Source organism: Eulemur rufifrons, chromosome 2 (assembly GCF_041146395.1).
Source record: "Eulemur rufifrons isolate Redbay chromosome 2, OSU_ERuf_1, whole genome shotgun sequence".
NCBI classification, from domain to species: Eukaryota; Metazoa; Chordata; class Mammalia; order Primates; family Lemuridae; genus Eulemur; species Eulemur rufifrons.
The window spans coordinates 10,387,238-10,405,278 of NC_090984.1; the positions used below are offsets into that span (position 1 = coordinate 10,387,238).

The window sequence follows — 18,041 nt, forward strand, 5'->3', positions numbered from 1 at the left end:
GTGAGCCACCACGCCCGGCCATAATACGTTTTCAAAACCCATAGAATATACACCACCAAGAGTGAACCATGATGTCAACTACGGACTTTAGTCAATAATAATGTATCAGTCTCGGCCCTTTGGCAGTAACAAATGTATCACTCTAATGCAAACTGTTCATAATGGGGAAAACGGGGGTCAGAGGGAAGTGTGAGGGGGTGTATCTATGTACTTTCTGTTCAATTTTTCTGTAAGCCTAAAACAGCTCAAAAAATAAAAATCTATTACTCTAAAAAAAAAAAAAGGACATTGATGATGGTTGTCTGGGCCATTTCAGGGGACTGATGGGGGCAGGGGAGTGGTACAGCCATACACACTGGTCCTTGTTACTCACTGACCAGCACAGTCACCACCTTCACAGGAGGTGACCGGGAAGAACCAGGAAGCACCTCCTCTCCCAGCCTGGGGCTTCCCACCGTCTCCTGACACCTCCACCAGAAACACGACCTCATTTCTCAAAGACAAAACAGATTCTAGGTCATATCCCCCTGGAATGAGAGACCAACTGATGTGATTATCTCCAAGAGAAAGGGGGCACCTACTAAAAGTAGAACCTGGTGCCCCAGAAGGGAAGACATCGGGGAACCTGAAAAGGGGTCTCTGATAATTACCTGCCAAGATTTCAGAGCGAAGGGCATCTCCATATAACACCCAAAAAAGCAAAAGAAAAAAAAAAAGAAGAAAGAAAAGCTAGAAGTTTTAGAAGCTTCTCCTTCTTAATCCATCCTTCAATTTCACTCTATTTCACCCAAGGGCAGTATTCTCCCTATTTTGCGTTACCCGGTATATAGAACAGGTGGCCCCAGAAAACATGGCTGCAAAAAGGAATTTCTGCAAAGCATCCTTTATTATAAAAATCAGAGAGCTAATTTCAAAAAGAAATATGATTCCCCATTGGCCTGAGTTAGAAATATTTGGGAGGAGGAAGATGTGTACAACTATAAGTGCATACACGGAGGGAGAAAGAGAGAGAGAGAGAGAGAGAGAGAGAAGTATATAGGGAAATGGTTAAACAAGAGCAAGTTCAGAACAGATACCTCTAGCTAGTAAAATCAAAAATGATTCTTATTTTCTTCATTATGTTTTTCTGCCTTTTGCACATTTTACTTTACATTGTGCTTTCATAGCATAAAAACAGGCTCATCAGCTTAAGAGAAGTATTTGGGCTTAAAGAGTCATGAACTATTTCCCTACCTCTCAGGCTTCTGTATATGTCACTGTAGCATATTTCCCATGTCATCGTTTCTGTTCAGTCACACATAGTTGAATCTCCTGGCGACTGAGAGGTAATCCCAGCCCTGTGATCATTGGTTCCTTCCAAACCCCTGCCACCCCAGGCTGGCCAGCAGGCTTTCACAGCAGAGCAGAAGATGCTTCACCTATTGCTCAAATGCAGGCATACATGTCACACCAGAGAAGTATCCACAGTGGGCTAGAGGTGGGTTTTTAGAATTTGATATGGAGACTCAAAACTGGGTTTGGGAGATGGAAAGGAAGAGAAGTTGGCCGGAGGATTAAGCAATTGTCTGCACCAATTTCAATGCTTGGACAACAGTATTATACACTAGCAATGTGTTGGTGTGAATGTGCTGAACCAAAAAAAACTGGAATGGGATGGACTGCACCTCCACTCATAGCCCCAGTGAATTTCACCAGAGAGTCATGTGGGAGTCAAAATCCTCACAGGTAGGGATCAAGAAAGCTTCTCACGTATCTCCCAGGTAGCTTGGCACAAATTCTGCCCAGTAGAGGTACACCATACACCAGGCAGTAAACTATCCCAATGATGTGAACAAAGCAAAAAGTAGATGACTGAATGCAGAATGTTGTCCCACGTGAGCAGTCTCCCTGGTTCTTCGTGAAACCCTCTCCGTACTTCCTGGTTTTGAAATAGCTCATTTGTGTGTTCATTCAGTTAATAAAAATGCAAAGTAAAAACTTGCATCCTACTTGCTATATGTCAGCTACAGTGCTAAGCATTTCACTCATATTAACTCATTTCATCCATGCCACAATCTTATCAACCTAGTTGACAGACGATGAAATATGGCACAGAGAAATTAAGTGACTTGCTCAAGGTCACACAGTAAGTGCCAGAATTATAACTTGAAATCCAGATCCTCTGGTTCCAGAATATCGACCATGACACTATCTTGACTCTTCGTGAAGATTTGTTGAGCTAGATACCACACTGGTCCCAGTGGTAATGACTGCGATAAACGCACATTCTCACAAATCTTTGAAACGAGCCTGCCCCCTTCTCTTCCTGGTCACCCTAAAGAACATAACGGGTGAATCTCCAGCATGGCTGGCCTGGGAGCCTTTGGGTGTCCGTCTTATTCTTCCCGTGACTGAATGATCCTTTCGTGGCAAAGGCAGGATCATTCATTCTTTCTTCATTTTTGCACCTCTCATTCACTCAACAATAAAACATTTCTTCCTTCCTCCCATATACTCATTTAATAAATATTTATTGAGTGCTTGCTCTGAGCTGCTATCTGTGCTGGGTGCTAGATGGGGGGATGCAGTGGTATATAAGAGAGACAAAGTCAACACCCTCAGGAAGCTCACAGTCTGATGTGGAAGGCAGACAAAGGACACAAGTGAAAAATAAATGTCCATTGTTGGCTGGATGAATAAACAAAATTATGGAATATAAACACAATGGAATATTATTCGGCCATTAAAAGGAATGAAGCATTGATCCATGCTACAATGTAGAAGAAACTTGAAAACATGATGCCAAGTGAAAGAAGCCAGATGTGAGAGGTCACATATTGCATGACACTATTTGGATGAAATATGCAGAACCTGCAAACCCATACAGACAGAAAAGCAGATGAGTGGTTTCCAGGAGCTGAGGGAACAGGGGAATGGGAGTGACTGCTTGCTAATGGGGATGAGGTTTTATTTGGGTGCGATGACAATGTTAGAACCAGATAAAAGTGGTGGTTGTACAAACACCTCTGAGTTGTGCACCTTAGAATCATTCGTTTCATTTATGAGAATTTCATCTCAAAAAAAAAAAAAAAAAGAAACAAATAAAATGGTCACAGCATGTGATCAGTGCCTTCTAGTTCTTCATCCCACGTTTATTCAGGGCCCACCATGTGGCATGAACCGTTCTAGGCAGTGAGAATACAAGACCAGCACGGTTGCCACTCCCAAGGCCCTTAGAGTCTTCTAGGGCAGGTAAGGGGTGACCCAAAAATTAAAAAGTAAACAAATAAATGGACGAGATACTTTCAGATAGTTTTGAGTGCTATGAATACAGTAAAGGAAAGGTAAGACTAAGAGAGTGTAACTGCGGGACCAACTCTAACCTATTAGCCATTGCTTAAGTTGTTACAGATGACACAGAGCTAAAATTGCAAGTCGTGTAGCCCCTGCACGTGCCACAGGACAAAGCCTTAACCTCCTAATTGTTAACAGCAGCAGCCTGGCGCACCCACTGCATTGGCATCACCCGGACGAGTTAGGAACGTAACAGTTTGACCCACTCACCCCTCCAGATCGGGGGGGGGGGGGTGCCTTCTGTCTCTCTGCCAGTCGACTTGCAATAAAGCTCTTTTCCTCCTCAAAAGCCTGCGCCCTACTATTGGCTTCTATGCGGTTGTGCAGCAAACCCGTTGCTCGGTAGCAAGAGCTCCTTTTGAGTAGTCAAGAAAAAACCTGTCTAAGAGGTGGGACCTCCCTGAAGAACACCAAGAACTCAGCCAAGGAAAAATATGAAGATTGAAAAGGAACCAGCCATGGGAAGGACATGGAAAGGAGTATTCCCTGCAGAGGGAACAGCAAGTTTAAAATTTAGAAATGGGAAAATGCTTAGGATGTCCTAAGAGCTGTAAGAAGGACCATATTGCTGGAGGGTTGCTGGATGGGGACTTGCTCAAGGAATCAGAATTCCAGGCTCCAAAGCAAAGACTCTATCCTTCCCCTCCCCCAGCTTCTCCCCTCCCCCACCTCTGGAATTCTGTCTTCGTTGTTGCCTCGGTCGTTGCCACGGTGATAGGCACTCTCAGTTTACTCGCTCTACAGACTAGGAAAGAGTTGTGTGTCGTTGGAGTGGTCCCCGTTCCTCAACGTGGGGATCCCGGGCCAGTCCGGGACACCAAGCAGGGACCATGCCTGTGCTGGCACCCCCGGCTGAGCACAGCCAGGACACTCGCGTTGGGGCCCCAGCATGGCGCGAGGCCACAAGGGCCGAAACAAGGAAGGCGCACCAAGTGACTGAGCGCTGCGGGCAGGAGGCGGTGGCCATGTGGCAACCCAAGGACAGCGTGCGGGACCCGAACGTGGCGCACCACCTGTGCCGCGCCGCCTACATCCAGCCTTGGCGCTTCCGCGTGGAGATGCTCCGAGGTGGAGGCCACGTGGAGAAGCCGCCGCCGGGCGAGGGCGTCACGCTGTGGAAGGGCAAGATGAAGCCGCCCGCCTGGCACGCCCGACTGCCGCTGCCTCTGCACCGCGACGCGCGCGCCCTGCAGACGGCAGAGGTGGTGCTCGCGCACGCGCGCGGGGCGCGCCTCACCGCCGCCCGCCTCGGCCGCGCGCAGCACCAGATCAACGGGCAGGTGCGGCAGCTGCAGCGCCAGCGCGAGGCCACCGACCGCAGGCTCAGCGAAGTGCGCAAGAGCCTGCTGATTAACCAGCAGAGCGTGAAGCTGCGGGGCTACAGGCCCAAATCTGAGAAGGTGGGGTCCCCCACCCCCAAGCCTAGTCGCAAAGACTGAGGTCTCCGCTCCCGGGTGTTCAGCCTGGGAGGAACCTTCCCCATAAAGAGAGAACACCTCTCAGGCCCCCACTCCGGTGAATAAAGGCACGCGAAAGACGGGCATTCCAGGATTAGGTGCCTAAACCCCCAAGGCCCTGAGGGTGAGACCCACCAAAGAGGATAAGATCTTCCACTCCCTTGCCGCAGAGGGGGAAACCATCCCAAGCTCCCAGCCAGGAAGAGAGAGTGGGACTCCTAAGTCAGACTCTATGAAAGTCTTCCCAAAGAGCAAAACCCACAGCCCTCAGCCCGAGCATCCACCCAACTGCCGGGTGCAGAGCGTGAGACCCTCAATGCTCCGATCCTAGTGAAAACACACTCCCAACTCCCAGTTGAGAATACCTGATGCCTCAGTCCCAACCAAGGTGAAACCCTCCAAAATGTGAACTAAAACCCAACCCTCTAGCCTCAGGAAGTGAGAACCCTCCCCAGGCCTCATCTGAGAAAAAGAAGTCCTGCCCACAGAGTGAGACTTCAGATTCTCAGCCCTTGAACCTGAGAGTTGGGCCCCTGGCCAAGGAGAAAGTTTGAGACCCCCTACTCCCAGTCCTGATGAAATCCCCTCCTAAAGTAAACCCCAAAAGGTGGGAACATTCCAGCCTCCCTGGGGAGAGATGAGATCCCAGTGGGTGGGTTTCCTACTTCCTAGCCCCCAGATCCAAAGAGTAAGACACCCTAAAAGGCAAACCCTCATTGTCCCTGTGATGAGATCCCTCCATCTCTAGCTAGGCAGAGGAGATAAGACCATCACTGAGGAAGGAGTGCCCAGCCCCCAGCCTCAGGGAGTGAGAGCAACTCCCCCCACCCAAGTTGAGTCACTTCCATCCCCGTCCACCAAGTTCTTATTGGTAAAAGGGAGAAACCCCCAGCCCCAAACTCCAGAGGGTAAGACCCTTCCCAAGTGAGAGCCTCCTGAAAGGGTCAAGCTTTCTCAGAGAGTGAAAGCACCAAAGGATTAGAGTACCCCCAACTTCATCCTCCAGACCCAGAGTTTATGAGGTTGGCAAACCCTCTACTACCCTGAAAAGAGAAATCTCTCTCCAGCCCTGTCCTGAGGGTGTGAGAGATTCCCCCCTTGTTTCCTAGATCCCTGACAGAGCTGACAGCATGCTTACCTGGGAGAAGGAGGAGCTGAAGAAGATGAAGAGGAAAATGGAGGAAGATATGGAAAAATCAGAAGCCCTGCTCAAGGTTCGGAGTACCTGGGGCCAAGTTGCGAGGGCTGGAGGGGGATTCCTGGCTGTCTGATGAACAAACTGCTCTGACATGGGGACTGCCACAACAGCACATCCCTCAACCCACACTGCCCTGATATCCACTTCCCATTTCCACTTTGCAAAATGGAAAAACTGGGGCTGTGAGTGATGAAGCTGGGCTGCAAAATAACAATGAACACCCACTCTGTGCCAAACTCTGTGCAGTCATTGAATCAACTCTTTAAAACATTCCTGTGGAATAGGAACTATGATCCCTTCATGAGAGATGGGGAAATTGAGACTCAGAGAGAGGTGACCTCACCTGAATCACAGAGCTGCCATTGGTGGGGCTGTGGTTTCAGCCCAGGTGTCTGGAGTCTAGTTCTTCACACTCTGAAGACTCCATCTTTGTCAATTTCAGCTAGACATGGTCTCTCACTGAATTTCTTTATGAGGACATGAATGGAAATGGGAAAGCACTGGATTTCAGGGAGCCTTTGGGACCTGCTAGGATTACCTGGTAACCTGTGTGCTTTTGACTTATCCCCGTGACCTATGTTAATCCAGCACCCTGTTGTCCCAGGCACCATGCTTGGCATTGGGGATAAGCTATTGAACAGGACACAATTGACCTTGCCCTTGCAGAGTTCACATTCTAGGGGCATTCAAAGAAAAGGGACAAGCTGGGGAATGAGGTAGGATTTAGGGGGCTGGTGTGATGCTGTCCGTGATGCTGAACTTCAAGAGGGAGCACTCCCTGACCCATTGGCATATTCTTTCAAATCTGGTGGTTCCTGAGAAATCCTTCCGGGAAGTCTGAAACAAGCAAGGGATAAGACCATGACAGTGGACGTGGGAGGTAAGGACTTGAAAGAGATAAAGGGAAGTAGGAAGGTGGGAAAAGACAGGTATAGATAGAAAACAGGCTGCTGGAGAGGACCTGGGGTGGATATTGCTGGAGAAAAATGCCCACCACTAAGCAGACTTGTTTAAATTTAAAATCATGAATTCAAACTTTCAAAGTGGCCATCAGAACTTTCCTGGGGATCTCACCCTGTCCCACTGGACAACTTATGTCATCCCTTGTCTTCCTTCAGACCTCTACAACTCCGTTTCTTCCTCACTCTGCAATGACCCCAATGCATGGAAGCCACCAAAGGAAACCTCTCTCATTTTTACTCTGTCAATCCCATAAGTCCATCCACCTCTGCACCCACCTCCTCTTGCCTCATTAATATTTCCTTCTCTGTTGGTGCCTTCTCACTAGTGAATAAAGGGGGAGTTATTTTTTCATGGGTGCAGATCTGTTTGGGATGATGAAAATGTTCAGAAAATGGACGGCATTGATGGTTGCACAACAATGTGAATGTAGTTAACGCCATTGAACTGAACACCTAAAATGGTTAAAATGGCAAATTTTTATGCTACATTTATTTTACCACAATAAAAAAGTCCACCTTTCTTGATCCTATGTGCCCCTCCAGATAATCCGTTTCTCAGGCTAATCAATCTTGACTGCACATACTGACTCACTCACTTCCTTTAGGCAGGAACTGGACCTGTTTTACTGACCACTGCATCCTGACCAGCTAGCACACTGCCCAGCATACAGTAGGCGCTTGATGAATATTTAAGTTAATAAATAAAATCCTGTAGTCCCAGCACTTTGAGAGGCCAAGGCAGGAGGATCGCTTGAGGTCAGGCATTTGAGACCTGCCTGAGCAACATAGTGAGACCCCGTCTCTACAAAAAAAGAAAAAGAAAATTAATAGCTGGCCATAGCAGCACATGCCTGTGGTCCTAGCTACTCAGGAGGCTCAGGTGGGAGGATCACTTGAGCCCAGGAGTTCAAAGCTACAGTGAGCTATGATCATGCCACTGCACTCCAGCCTGGGGAACAGAGCACGACCCTGTCTCTAAAAAATAAAAAAAGAAGAAGAAGAAGAAAAAACTTTTAAATCTATTTTTTAACCAAATGAATAAATCCCAAAGATATATTCAGAGAAAGAAGCTGGATATATAGAGTGCACACTGTATGATTCCATTTAGATGAAGTTCTAGATTCAGTGAGCTTTTTCTTAAAGGGCCAGACACACATACACACTACATTTTCTTTATCCAGTCATCGACTGATTGACACTTAGGTTGATTCTATATCTTTGCTATTGTGAATAGTGCTGAGACAAACATACAAGTGCAGATAACTTTTTAATACCATGATTTATTTTCCTTTGGGTTGATATCCAGCATTGGAATTGCTGGGTTGCATGGTAGATCTAATTTTAGTTCTTTGAGAAATCTCCATACTACTTTCCACAGAGGTTGTACTAATGTACATTCCCAGAAACAACGTATAAGTGTTCCCTTTTCTCCATATCCTCACCATCATCTAATGTTTTTTGATTTTTTTTTATTTCAGCATATTATGGGGGTACAAATGTTTAAGTTATGTATATTGCCCTTGCCCCTGCCCTGAGTCAGAGCTTCAAGCATGTCCATCCCCCAGATGGTGCACACTGTACCCATTAGGCGTGTATATACCCATCCCCTCCTCCCCCCTTCCATCTGCCCGACACCCGATAAATGTTATTCCTGTATGTTCACTTAGGTGTTGATCAGTGAAACCAATTTGATGGTGAGTACATGTGGTGCTTATTTTTCCATTCTTGGGATACTTCACTTAGTAGAATGGGTTCCAGCCCTATCCAGGAAAACACAAGATGTGCTATATCATCATTGTTTCTTACAGCTGAGTAGTACTCCATGGTATACATATACCACATTTTATTAATCCACTCATGTATTGATGGGCACTTGGGTTGTTTCCACATCTTTGCAATTGTGAATTGTGCTGATTTTTTTAAAAAATGTCCATTCTGACTGTAAGATGGTGTCTCACTGTGGTTTTAATTTGCATTTCTCTGATGATTAGTGATGTTGAGCACTTTTTCGTATGTTTTTTGGCCGTGTATATGTTGTCTTTTGGAAAAATGTCTGTTCATGTCTCTTGACCACTTTTTAATGAGGTTACTTGTATTATTTCTTGTTCAGTTGTTTGAGTTCCTTGTATATTCTGGATAATAATCTTTTGTCAGGTGCATACTTTGTGAATATTTCTTCTCATTCTGTAGGTTGGCTATTTACTCTGTTGATTATTTCTTTTGCTGTGCTGAAGTTTTTAAGTTTAAGTCCCATTTGTGTTTGTTTTTGTTGCATTTGCTTTTAGGGTCTTAGTCATAGATTTTTTGCCTAGGCCATGTCCGACAGAGATTTTCCTAGGTTTTCTTCTAGAATTTTTATAGTTTCAGGTCTTACATTTAAGGCTTTAATCCATCTTGAGTTAATTTTTGTGTATGGTGAGACAGGGATTCAGTTTCATTCTTCTGCATATGGCTATCCAATTTTCCCAGCACCATTTATTGACTAGGGTGTCCTTTCCCCAATGTATGTTTTTGTCTGCTTTGTCAAAGATCAGTTGGTTGTAGGTATATGGCTTTATTTCTGGGTTCTCTACTCTGTTCCACTGATCTATGTACCTGTTTTTATACCTGTACCATGCTATTTTGGTTACTGTAGCCTTGTAGTATAATTTGAAGTCAGGCAATGTGATGTCTCCAGCTTTTTCTTTTTGCTTAGGATTGCTTTGGCTGTTTGGACTCTTTTTTGTTGTTGTTGTTCTATATGAATTTGAGGATTGTTTTATCTAATTCTGTAAAAAATTACATTGATATTTAGATAGGAATTGCATTGACTCTAGATTGCTTTGGGCAGTATCTCACCTAATTACATGGGAATACTATTCAGCCATTAAAAAGAATGAAATCACATCTTTTGCAGCAACATGAATGGAACTGGAGGCCATTGTTTTAAGTGAAATATTGCATGTTCTCACTTATAAGTGGGAGCTAAATACTGAGTACACATGGACATAGAGAATGCATTAATAGATATTGGAGACTCAGAAAGGTGGCAGGGCGAGAGAGGAGAATGAGATGAGAAATTACCTAATGGGCAACTAATCGGGGAAGGGTTACACAAAGAGCCCAGACTTCACCACTATGCAATATATCCATGTAACAAATCTGGACATGTACCCCCACAAATCAGTAAAAAGACAAATTTTAAAGAAAAAATAAATGTAAAATTCTGTTTTAGAAAATGGGAACTGGGTGAGGTGATGGATATGTTAGTTTGGTTGTGATTATTTCACATTGTATTCATATATCAAAACATCAAATTGTACACCTTAAATATACACAATTTTTGTCAACTATACCTCAATAAAGCTAGGGAAAAAGCAAACTGGAAAAGAATAGATTTTAAATGATTTCACTACCAAAATTACGATAAGTATATTAAGTAATGGACATGTTAATTAGCTTGATCTCATCATTCCACACATACATATATCAAAACATCACGTTGTATAACATAGATGCATACAATTATGTCATAGGCAATATATGTAACCTAAACATTTGTACCCCTGTAATATGCTGAGATTAAAAAAAAGAAGGAATTTAAATAGAAAATAAAGTGGACCTTGAAGTGTGGCATGATGTGGGCCAAAGACAAAATAAAAATCTTTTTTTTTTCTTGAGACACAGACATGTCATTCCTAAAAGAGATTTCATGAAAGAAAATAATTCTCTGGAACATTAAAGAATAAATTTATTCAAAAAATATTTCCATAAATAAAAGCCTTTACCAGCATTAAAAGGGGGGGGGGGGTGTTTAGGTACGTCCCCTCCCTGTCCCCTTTCCGCGCCTCCTCACCCTCTCTGACCCCTGGAGAGGGTCAGTTTGGAGGCAGAAATGCTTTGCAGCCTGTAAGTCTCAAGGCCCCAGCAGAAAAATCACTTTCAGCCACCTCCCTGCAACGTCCCAGCTCACACTCTGCTTCTCCCTCCTCCCCTGCCCCCAGGCCCTGGCCTCCTGCCGCGACACTCTGGCCTTCTGCTGTAAGGAGAGGCTCCAGGCCGTGGACCTCATGAACCAGCCGCTGGACAAGGTTCTAGAGCAGGCCGGCCGCCACTCGTGGGTGAACCTGTCCCGCGCCCCCACCCCACGCACTCAGGGTCAGAAAACGCCGCCTCCAGACCCTGTGGGCACCTATACCCCAGGTAGGCGCCACCGGAAGGAGTCCACTATAGCTGGTGTCACTGGTGCCCACCCGGACACCGTTGACATTTGGTGCAGCCCCTAGCCCACGTAGCTGCTTCCTTCCGGGGGGAATGGCCCTGGACCAAATGGGAGGGCTGAGAGTCCAGCTGGAGCTGAGCCCACGTTCTCGCCTGGCTTCCCCCCGCACGGTGCGAGCTCAGTCATTCACAGGCTCTGCTTCTAAGGAAACCAACCCAAGGCGCTACTCGCAGGATCCCCCGCACTGACAGCCTCTCCCCTGGGCTTTCTCCCAGCCCTCCCCCCCATAAAGCCGCCTCGCCCGGGACCCCCCACCACCTGAGAACAGAGAGGGGGACACAGACAGCCAGGGTCTGGGACAGGAGAGGCTCGGCGTCCCCCCACGCGCGCCCTGTGCCTTCGCAGAGTGCGCCGCGGCGCTGAACGAAGCCAAGCTGTTGTTGGTTGAGTCCAATGACACCTTGGGAGAAATGGCAAAAAACGAAGCCGAGATCCGGGAGCAACAATTGCAGATCAGCGACCGCGTGTGCGCCTCGCTGGCGCAGAAGATGCGGGAGACCTGCGAGCTGAAGGTGGGCTCCGCGTGCGCGGCCACGGGCGAGGGTGCGAGAGGGCCCAGGTGAGAGCCGGACTGCGGGAAGCCCGCGTGATCCCCCTGCGCTCCTCCATCTCCAGGAAAGACTAAACATGAGTGTAGGACTAATGAGGGGGACGATCCACCGGTGCACGAAATTCCAGCAAGAGATGTACATCACCCGCGGCCTCATCAAGGTACGGTTTGGGGGACCCGTCTACGGGGGTGGGGACAAGGGTGCCGTGTAGGCTTGGCTTCACTGCTCCGCCCACCGCACTCCGCCAGGGTCCTCTGTCGAAACGTCACCTAGAGACTCGAGAAAAGTTGGACCGACCCCTGGTTCGCGTGTACCAGAGACACGTGGGCACCCAACTCCCCGAGGCCACACGCCTAGCTCAGGTGCGTCCCCTCCCTGCCCCTCTTCTGCGCCTCTTCGCCCTCTTTGGGCGCAGCCCCGCCCTGGTAAGTCTCCTTCCTCAAGCACATCTGGACCAGGTAAGACCACCTCACCCAGGTCTACCTGTCCTTCAGCCCTCGCCCACGAGGGGCCCTTCAATATCCACACCTGGCTCAAATAAGTCCCCTCAACCCCTGTGCGCCCCCCTACACACATACACACACCCTCTCCTTTTTCGTGCACACCTTGCCCGGATACGTTCTCCCATCCCAGGTCCGTGCCCCCAGCCCGCCCTGTCGCGGGTTCTTTTTCAAACACACCTAGCCCACCCAGGTGTGCTCCCCGGCTCCCACCCTGTAAGAGGCCCGCCCTCCTCAACTGTGCTCGAGCCACACGCACATCTGGCGCAGGTGTGCCCGCCCACCCCCGATAGCTCCCCGCCCTCTGCTCCAGCTCACCGCTCTCCCAGCGCAGCCCCGCCATCCCCCTCTGCAGGGCACAGACAAACTACAGCGCCACATCTCGCACGTGGAAAAGAACCTGAACGAGCTGCTCACCATGCAGAAGAACCTCACCTGGAGCCTAAACTGCAAAAAGATCGGGCTCGATGTTGACCACAACGTGGTGCGCCTGCGCCTGCGCCAGCGCCACCCGCACGTGTGCTATGAGCAGGCGCAGCGCCTGGTCAACGACTGGGACCCGCGCACGCCGCCGCGCGGCGACACCGACGCCGCCCCCAAGTGATGGGCGCGCCCCCCGCCCCAGCCTGCTGGCCCGCCCCTCGGAAATCAGTCTCCCAGCCCAATAGCGCTCCCTACCCCCGACTCTCCCTCCCTCTAATCGCCTTCTAACGGAATTTTAATTAAAGATATTAATTATCCTTTATTAGGCACTTACTGTATGTGAATCACTTACCCTACAAGTTATAGGCAGTGTATCCTGGAAGTTAACAGGATGGATTTGGGCGCCAGATTGCTGGGATTCAAATCCTGGCTTCCCAATTTCAAGCTGTGTGGCCTTGGGCAAGTCACTGTCCCTCTCTGGCCTCAATCTGTCCAACCTGTAAAATGAGAAGCATTAAAACACCCACCTCAAATGGTTGTAGTAATAACATAGATGAGTTCTTACGCATAAGAACCTGTAGCATGGTGGCTGCATATAGTATATCCTCGATGCACATGTGCTGTTACGATTAGCATCTCCATTTTACAGTTGAGGAAACTGAGGCACAGAGAGGTTACACAGCTTGCCCAAGGTCACACAAGTGGTAGGTAGCAAAGCTGGGATTTTTATCCCTGACTCTAGAGCCTGCACTGTAAGCAGAATTCCTCAAAGCTCTGCTCTGTCCTCACCCCGCAAAGTGCCAGGGTCCTGAGCCAGCTGCTAAGAATGCAGCAGTGACCAGGGACGATGCAGTCCCTGCCCTGGGGAAAGTTGCAAGTTGATCCACCACAGCCAACACTATCCTTTTGGGAGCAGCTCTGGCATGGCCTCCTACAGGAAGCCCATTGTGATTGCATCCACCCATGCAGTCATAGTTCAGTTCCTCCTCTGTATTCCCGTGGTCTCTTGGACACCCTGCTATCACAGACCTCCTCATACTAAACTGTGATTATCACTTGCTCTTCCCAGGAAGATCCCAGGGCGTGGCATACATAGAGAAGGGGTCTTCATTACAGCCACAAATGTCTCCTAAGCAATTGCTCTATTCGGTGCCAGAGGCTCTGTTCGGTGCCAGGGATACAGTGAGGATGTGTCCCTCCCTCGTGGAGCTGCCAGCACATATGCCAAGAACATTGGTATTTTTTGGCAAAGCCAGCCAGTCATCGGGACACAAGTGGGAACATTTTACAGAGAAGGAAATGAAGTTCAGAAAGGTAAGCTCATTTTCCCAGGGCTACACAGCCAGCAAGGGGTAAGGCAGGATTTAAATCTCTCTTGCTCCACACTGCAAGCAGGGACCAGGATCTTCATGGGTCCCCACAACAACCAACTGGAGATGGGGTATACTGTGCCCATTGGAGAGAGAAATGTTTGGGAAAAAGAGAGCCACCCGCCCAGGATTACAGAGCTGGGAAGAATGCATGCTGGGGCTCAAACCGGCTGTGATTGACTCAACTATTGGGCATCACAGCCAACTCCCTTATCTCAAGAAGGACCCTAAAGCCTGGGGGTCACAGCTTTAGAAGAACACAAACCATTCTTCTTAAGACGCTTCCTCCCCGTGCCAGTGAGGACACCAACAGGAAGCTGACAGCACACTTGATTTGAAGGAAGTTTAATGAAGAGACCACAGCTGATCCTCATTATTCAAAGGTTCCATCTTTGTGAATTCACTTACTAAAATTTATTGGTAACTTCCAAATCAGTACTGGTGGTGCTTTCACAGTCATTTGCAGGCATGCGCAGAGCAGTGAAAACTCTCAGCCACCTTATGTGCACATTCCCCCAGCTGAGGTCAAACAAGGTGACACTCTGCCTTCCTGTGTCGGCTCTCTTACAGTAAACAAGCGTCCTTGTTGCAGTCTATTTAGTGCCACACTTTTTTTGCATTTTTGTGGGTTTTTTGTTCATGATTTTGCTGCTTAAAATAGCCCCCAGGGGTAGTGCCCTGAGCACAAGAAAGCTGTGATGTGCCTTCAGGAGAAAATACATATATAAGATACCGTTCATTCAGGCATGAGTGCCGCTGGCCGGGAGCTCAATGTGATTGATTCTACCGTATATATTAAATATGAATAAGACGTCCTGAAATAGAAACACACAAAACAAGGTTATGTCTTGATCAGTTGACAAAAATGTTGTGACCAGAGGTTCATAGGAACCTAACCCTGTGTTTCCCCGGGAGCTGTGGTTTCAGTATTCCCTGATCCAGTGTTTGCGGTGACTTTATAGAACATAGCTACTGTCAATAATGGGAAATTGGCTATATTTGCAAAGGTGTGGGAAGGGAGTAGGGAAACCTCAAGGGATAGTGCAGTACCAAGGCCCTGGTAACTGTGGGCAGCCTTTACCACCTGTGGTTCTGAAAGGACAAAGGGAAAGGGCTGTTAGCAGTTGGAAGCAGCCAGCACTGCAATGCCGCAGTACGGATGCCCCTACCTCCTCTCCCTCCACGGCCCAGCGTCTCCTACTAGTTGAAGCACCTTGCTGACCTCTGAGTCTCTTGCAAGTCCTCCCGGGGGCTGGGGATTATTCCTTTGCCCACACCTTCGCCCATCCTGGTGCCCAGAAACCTTGCACAGAAATGCAAATACTCCCTTTGCAAGCAGTTCCTTGCCCTGGGGTTTAGCACCCTGCCACCCTCAGCCTTGCTGACACAGCCCTGGTTTGTCACCGGAGCTCATACAATGTTCTCGAATAGCATTTGCACAATCCCCTCACCCCACCCCGTTGCCTCAGAGCTGAGATTTCAGCTGCTGCCCCATATGTGAATGAATCCTGGGCACCCAGCAAGCCTCTCAATGACACCATAAGGTAGGTGTCACCATCCCTACCTTAGAGGGGAAGAAATAGGCATGGAGCGCTGGCAAGATCTGTAAATGCCACCCAGCAAGTAAGGGGCCAATCTGGACTTTAAAAAGTCTAGGGATGCCCCCTCCTCCGCAAAAGGCCTCCCGTGCCCCCAAAGAACAGTCCAGGCACCATCCGCATGAGTTCCAGGGCCATGCTCCGGACCTGCGAAATCTGAATCTCAGGGCTCAGGGCATAGAAGTCTGCATTTCTAATGGGCTTCCTAGGGGCCTCCAACGCACACACCGAGGTTTGGAATGTATTGCCTGCATGCGGCCAGCTTCCCAGGGCCAACTTCTGCATTGGGCACAGTGGACGCCGCAGGGAAGAGCCCACAAAAGTGTTTTCATCGTAATTCCTTTTAAAATCAGAACAAAAAAATAGGAACAGAATAACAATATATAATGTATAGCATTATGTATTATTTATACTACACACAACCTCATGTTATATAATTATATTATCAATATTAAGATTAAAATTACTTAAATTAAAAATCCAGCCTGAATTATATTCATCTTTATAACCAATGCAGGTTTTCTTTCCATTTTTTTTTATTGTGGTAAAATACACATAAAATTTACCCTCTTAGCCATTTTGAAGTGCACCGTTCAGCAGCACTGAGTCCATTCATGTTGTGTAACTGTCACCACGACCCATCTCCGGAAATCTTTAAAACTGTTGCAAAATGGACACTCTCTGCCCATTAAACAATCACCTCTCCTTCCCTACTCCCCCCATCCCCTGGCAACCACCATTCTACTTTCTGTCTCTCACTTTGACTATTCTAGGTATCTCATATAAGGTATATCAATGCAGTTTTTTTTAATTTTTTTTAGAATTTTGTATGGAAGGGGTCCACAAAGGTAAAAGTGCCTCTGGCCCTTAAAATCCCAAACTTGACCCTGTAACTTTCCCCTTAGATATTGGGCACATTCTTCTCATTCATTGATTTCCTTTATCAACATCATTCAATAGCATCAGCAAAGGCCGGCCACTGTGTGAAGCATAAGGAGAAGGCATTTTTGCACACCAAAACGTCCCGTTGATTTTACCCCTAATAATCAAATCCTTCTGTGTTCCCCCACCCCCTGCCCCAGCCCATTCCACCTTCCAGTCTAACCCACCATCAGCTCTTGCCTGGTGGTCCTAACCAGCCTCCTGACTGAGCCTCCTGCTGATGTGTCTCCTTGCAATGTACAAGCACATCTCTGTGGGCATCCAGCTGTGGAGTGGGCAGGCACCACCACCACCAGCTCCAGCAGCACCCATCACTCCTAGAGCGCAGTCCTACCATGGCCCATAAGACTGAGACAGATCTGACCTCAACCCCTCCCCTCCCTCCCGCTCCCCCCCGCCATCCAGACAACTCTCTACTCACCCAACACTTTTTGGGCTCCAGCCATTTTCATTTTTGCTCAAGGTTCCTGTCTCTGCTATAACAAACTGCATATCACTAACTTAGTGGCTTAAAACAACGCAAATTGGCCAGCTGCAGTGGCTCACACCATAATCCCAGCACTCTGGGAGGCCAAGGCAGGCGGGCAGAGGGGGGATCCCTTGAGTTCAGGAGTTCAAGACCAGCCTCAGCAAGAGTGAGACCCCATCTCTACTAAAAGTAGGAAAAATTAGCTGGGCGTGTTGGTGCACACACACCTGTAGTCCCAGCTACTGGGGAGGCTGAGGCAGGAGGATTGCCTGAGCCCAGGAGTTAGAGGTTACTATGAGCTAGGCTGATGCCATGGCACTCTAGCCCAGGCAACAGAGCAAGACTCTGTCTCCAAAAAACAAAAACAAATTTATACCTTACGATTCTGAAGGCCACAAGTCCCAAATGGGTTTACTGGGCTAAAATCAAGGTGTCCACCATCCCTCTGGAGGTTTTAGGGGAGAATCCATTTCCTTGCCTTTTCTGGCTTCCGGAAACTGCCTGCGTCCCTTGGCTTGTGGCCTCATCCTTCATCTTCAAAGCCAGCAGTGGCATCTTTAAATCTCTCTCTGACTCTGAGAGAGATTACATCATTAATTTGTTTACATCATTAATTTCCTTTGCTTACATCATTAATTTCCTTCTTCCGACTCTGACCCTCTTGCTTGCCTCTTAATAAGGAGGCCTGTGATGTGCTGGGGCCCACCTGGATAATCCAGGATAACATCTCCATCTCAAGACCTCTAACTTCATCACATTTGCCAAGCGACTTTTGCCAGTAAGCCAACACTCACCGGGCCTGGGGCTTAGGATATGATGGCCTCGTGGCTGAAGGGTGCCTGAGAGTAGTTCCTTGGTTTGGGGTCCTCTCCCAAGTTTTTGTTTTGCAAGATTTTTAAAGATTTCCAGAGATGGATGGTGGTGATGATTGCACGACAACATGAATGTACTTAATGCCGCTGAACTGTGCACTTAAA

The 18,041-nt window shown here is 47.9% G+C and overlaps 1 protein-coding gene across 1 annotated transcript; it reads left to right on the forward strand.

Annotated features, from left to right (window-relative positions):
• The first annotated feature begins 4,163 nt into the window (after positions 1–4,163).
• TEKTL1 (tektin like 1) lies at positions 4,164–12,866 on the forward strand. The gene is made up of 7 exons (XM_069495386.1): positions 4,164–4,733; positions 5,900–6,004; positions 10,934–11,132; positions 11,557–11,723; positions 11,827–11,922; positions 12,011–12,124; positions 12,618–12,866. Exons 1-7 carry the CDS (start codon positions 4,164–4,166, stop codon positions 12,864–12,866), a joined length of 1,500 nt encoding a protein of 499 aa, XP_069351487.1.
• Positions 12,867–18,041: the final 5,175 nt, after the last annotated feature.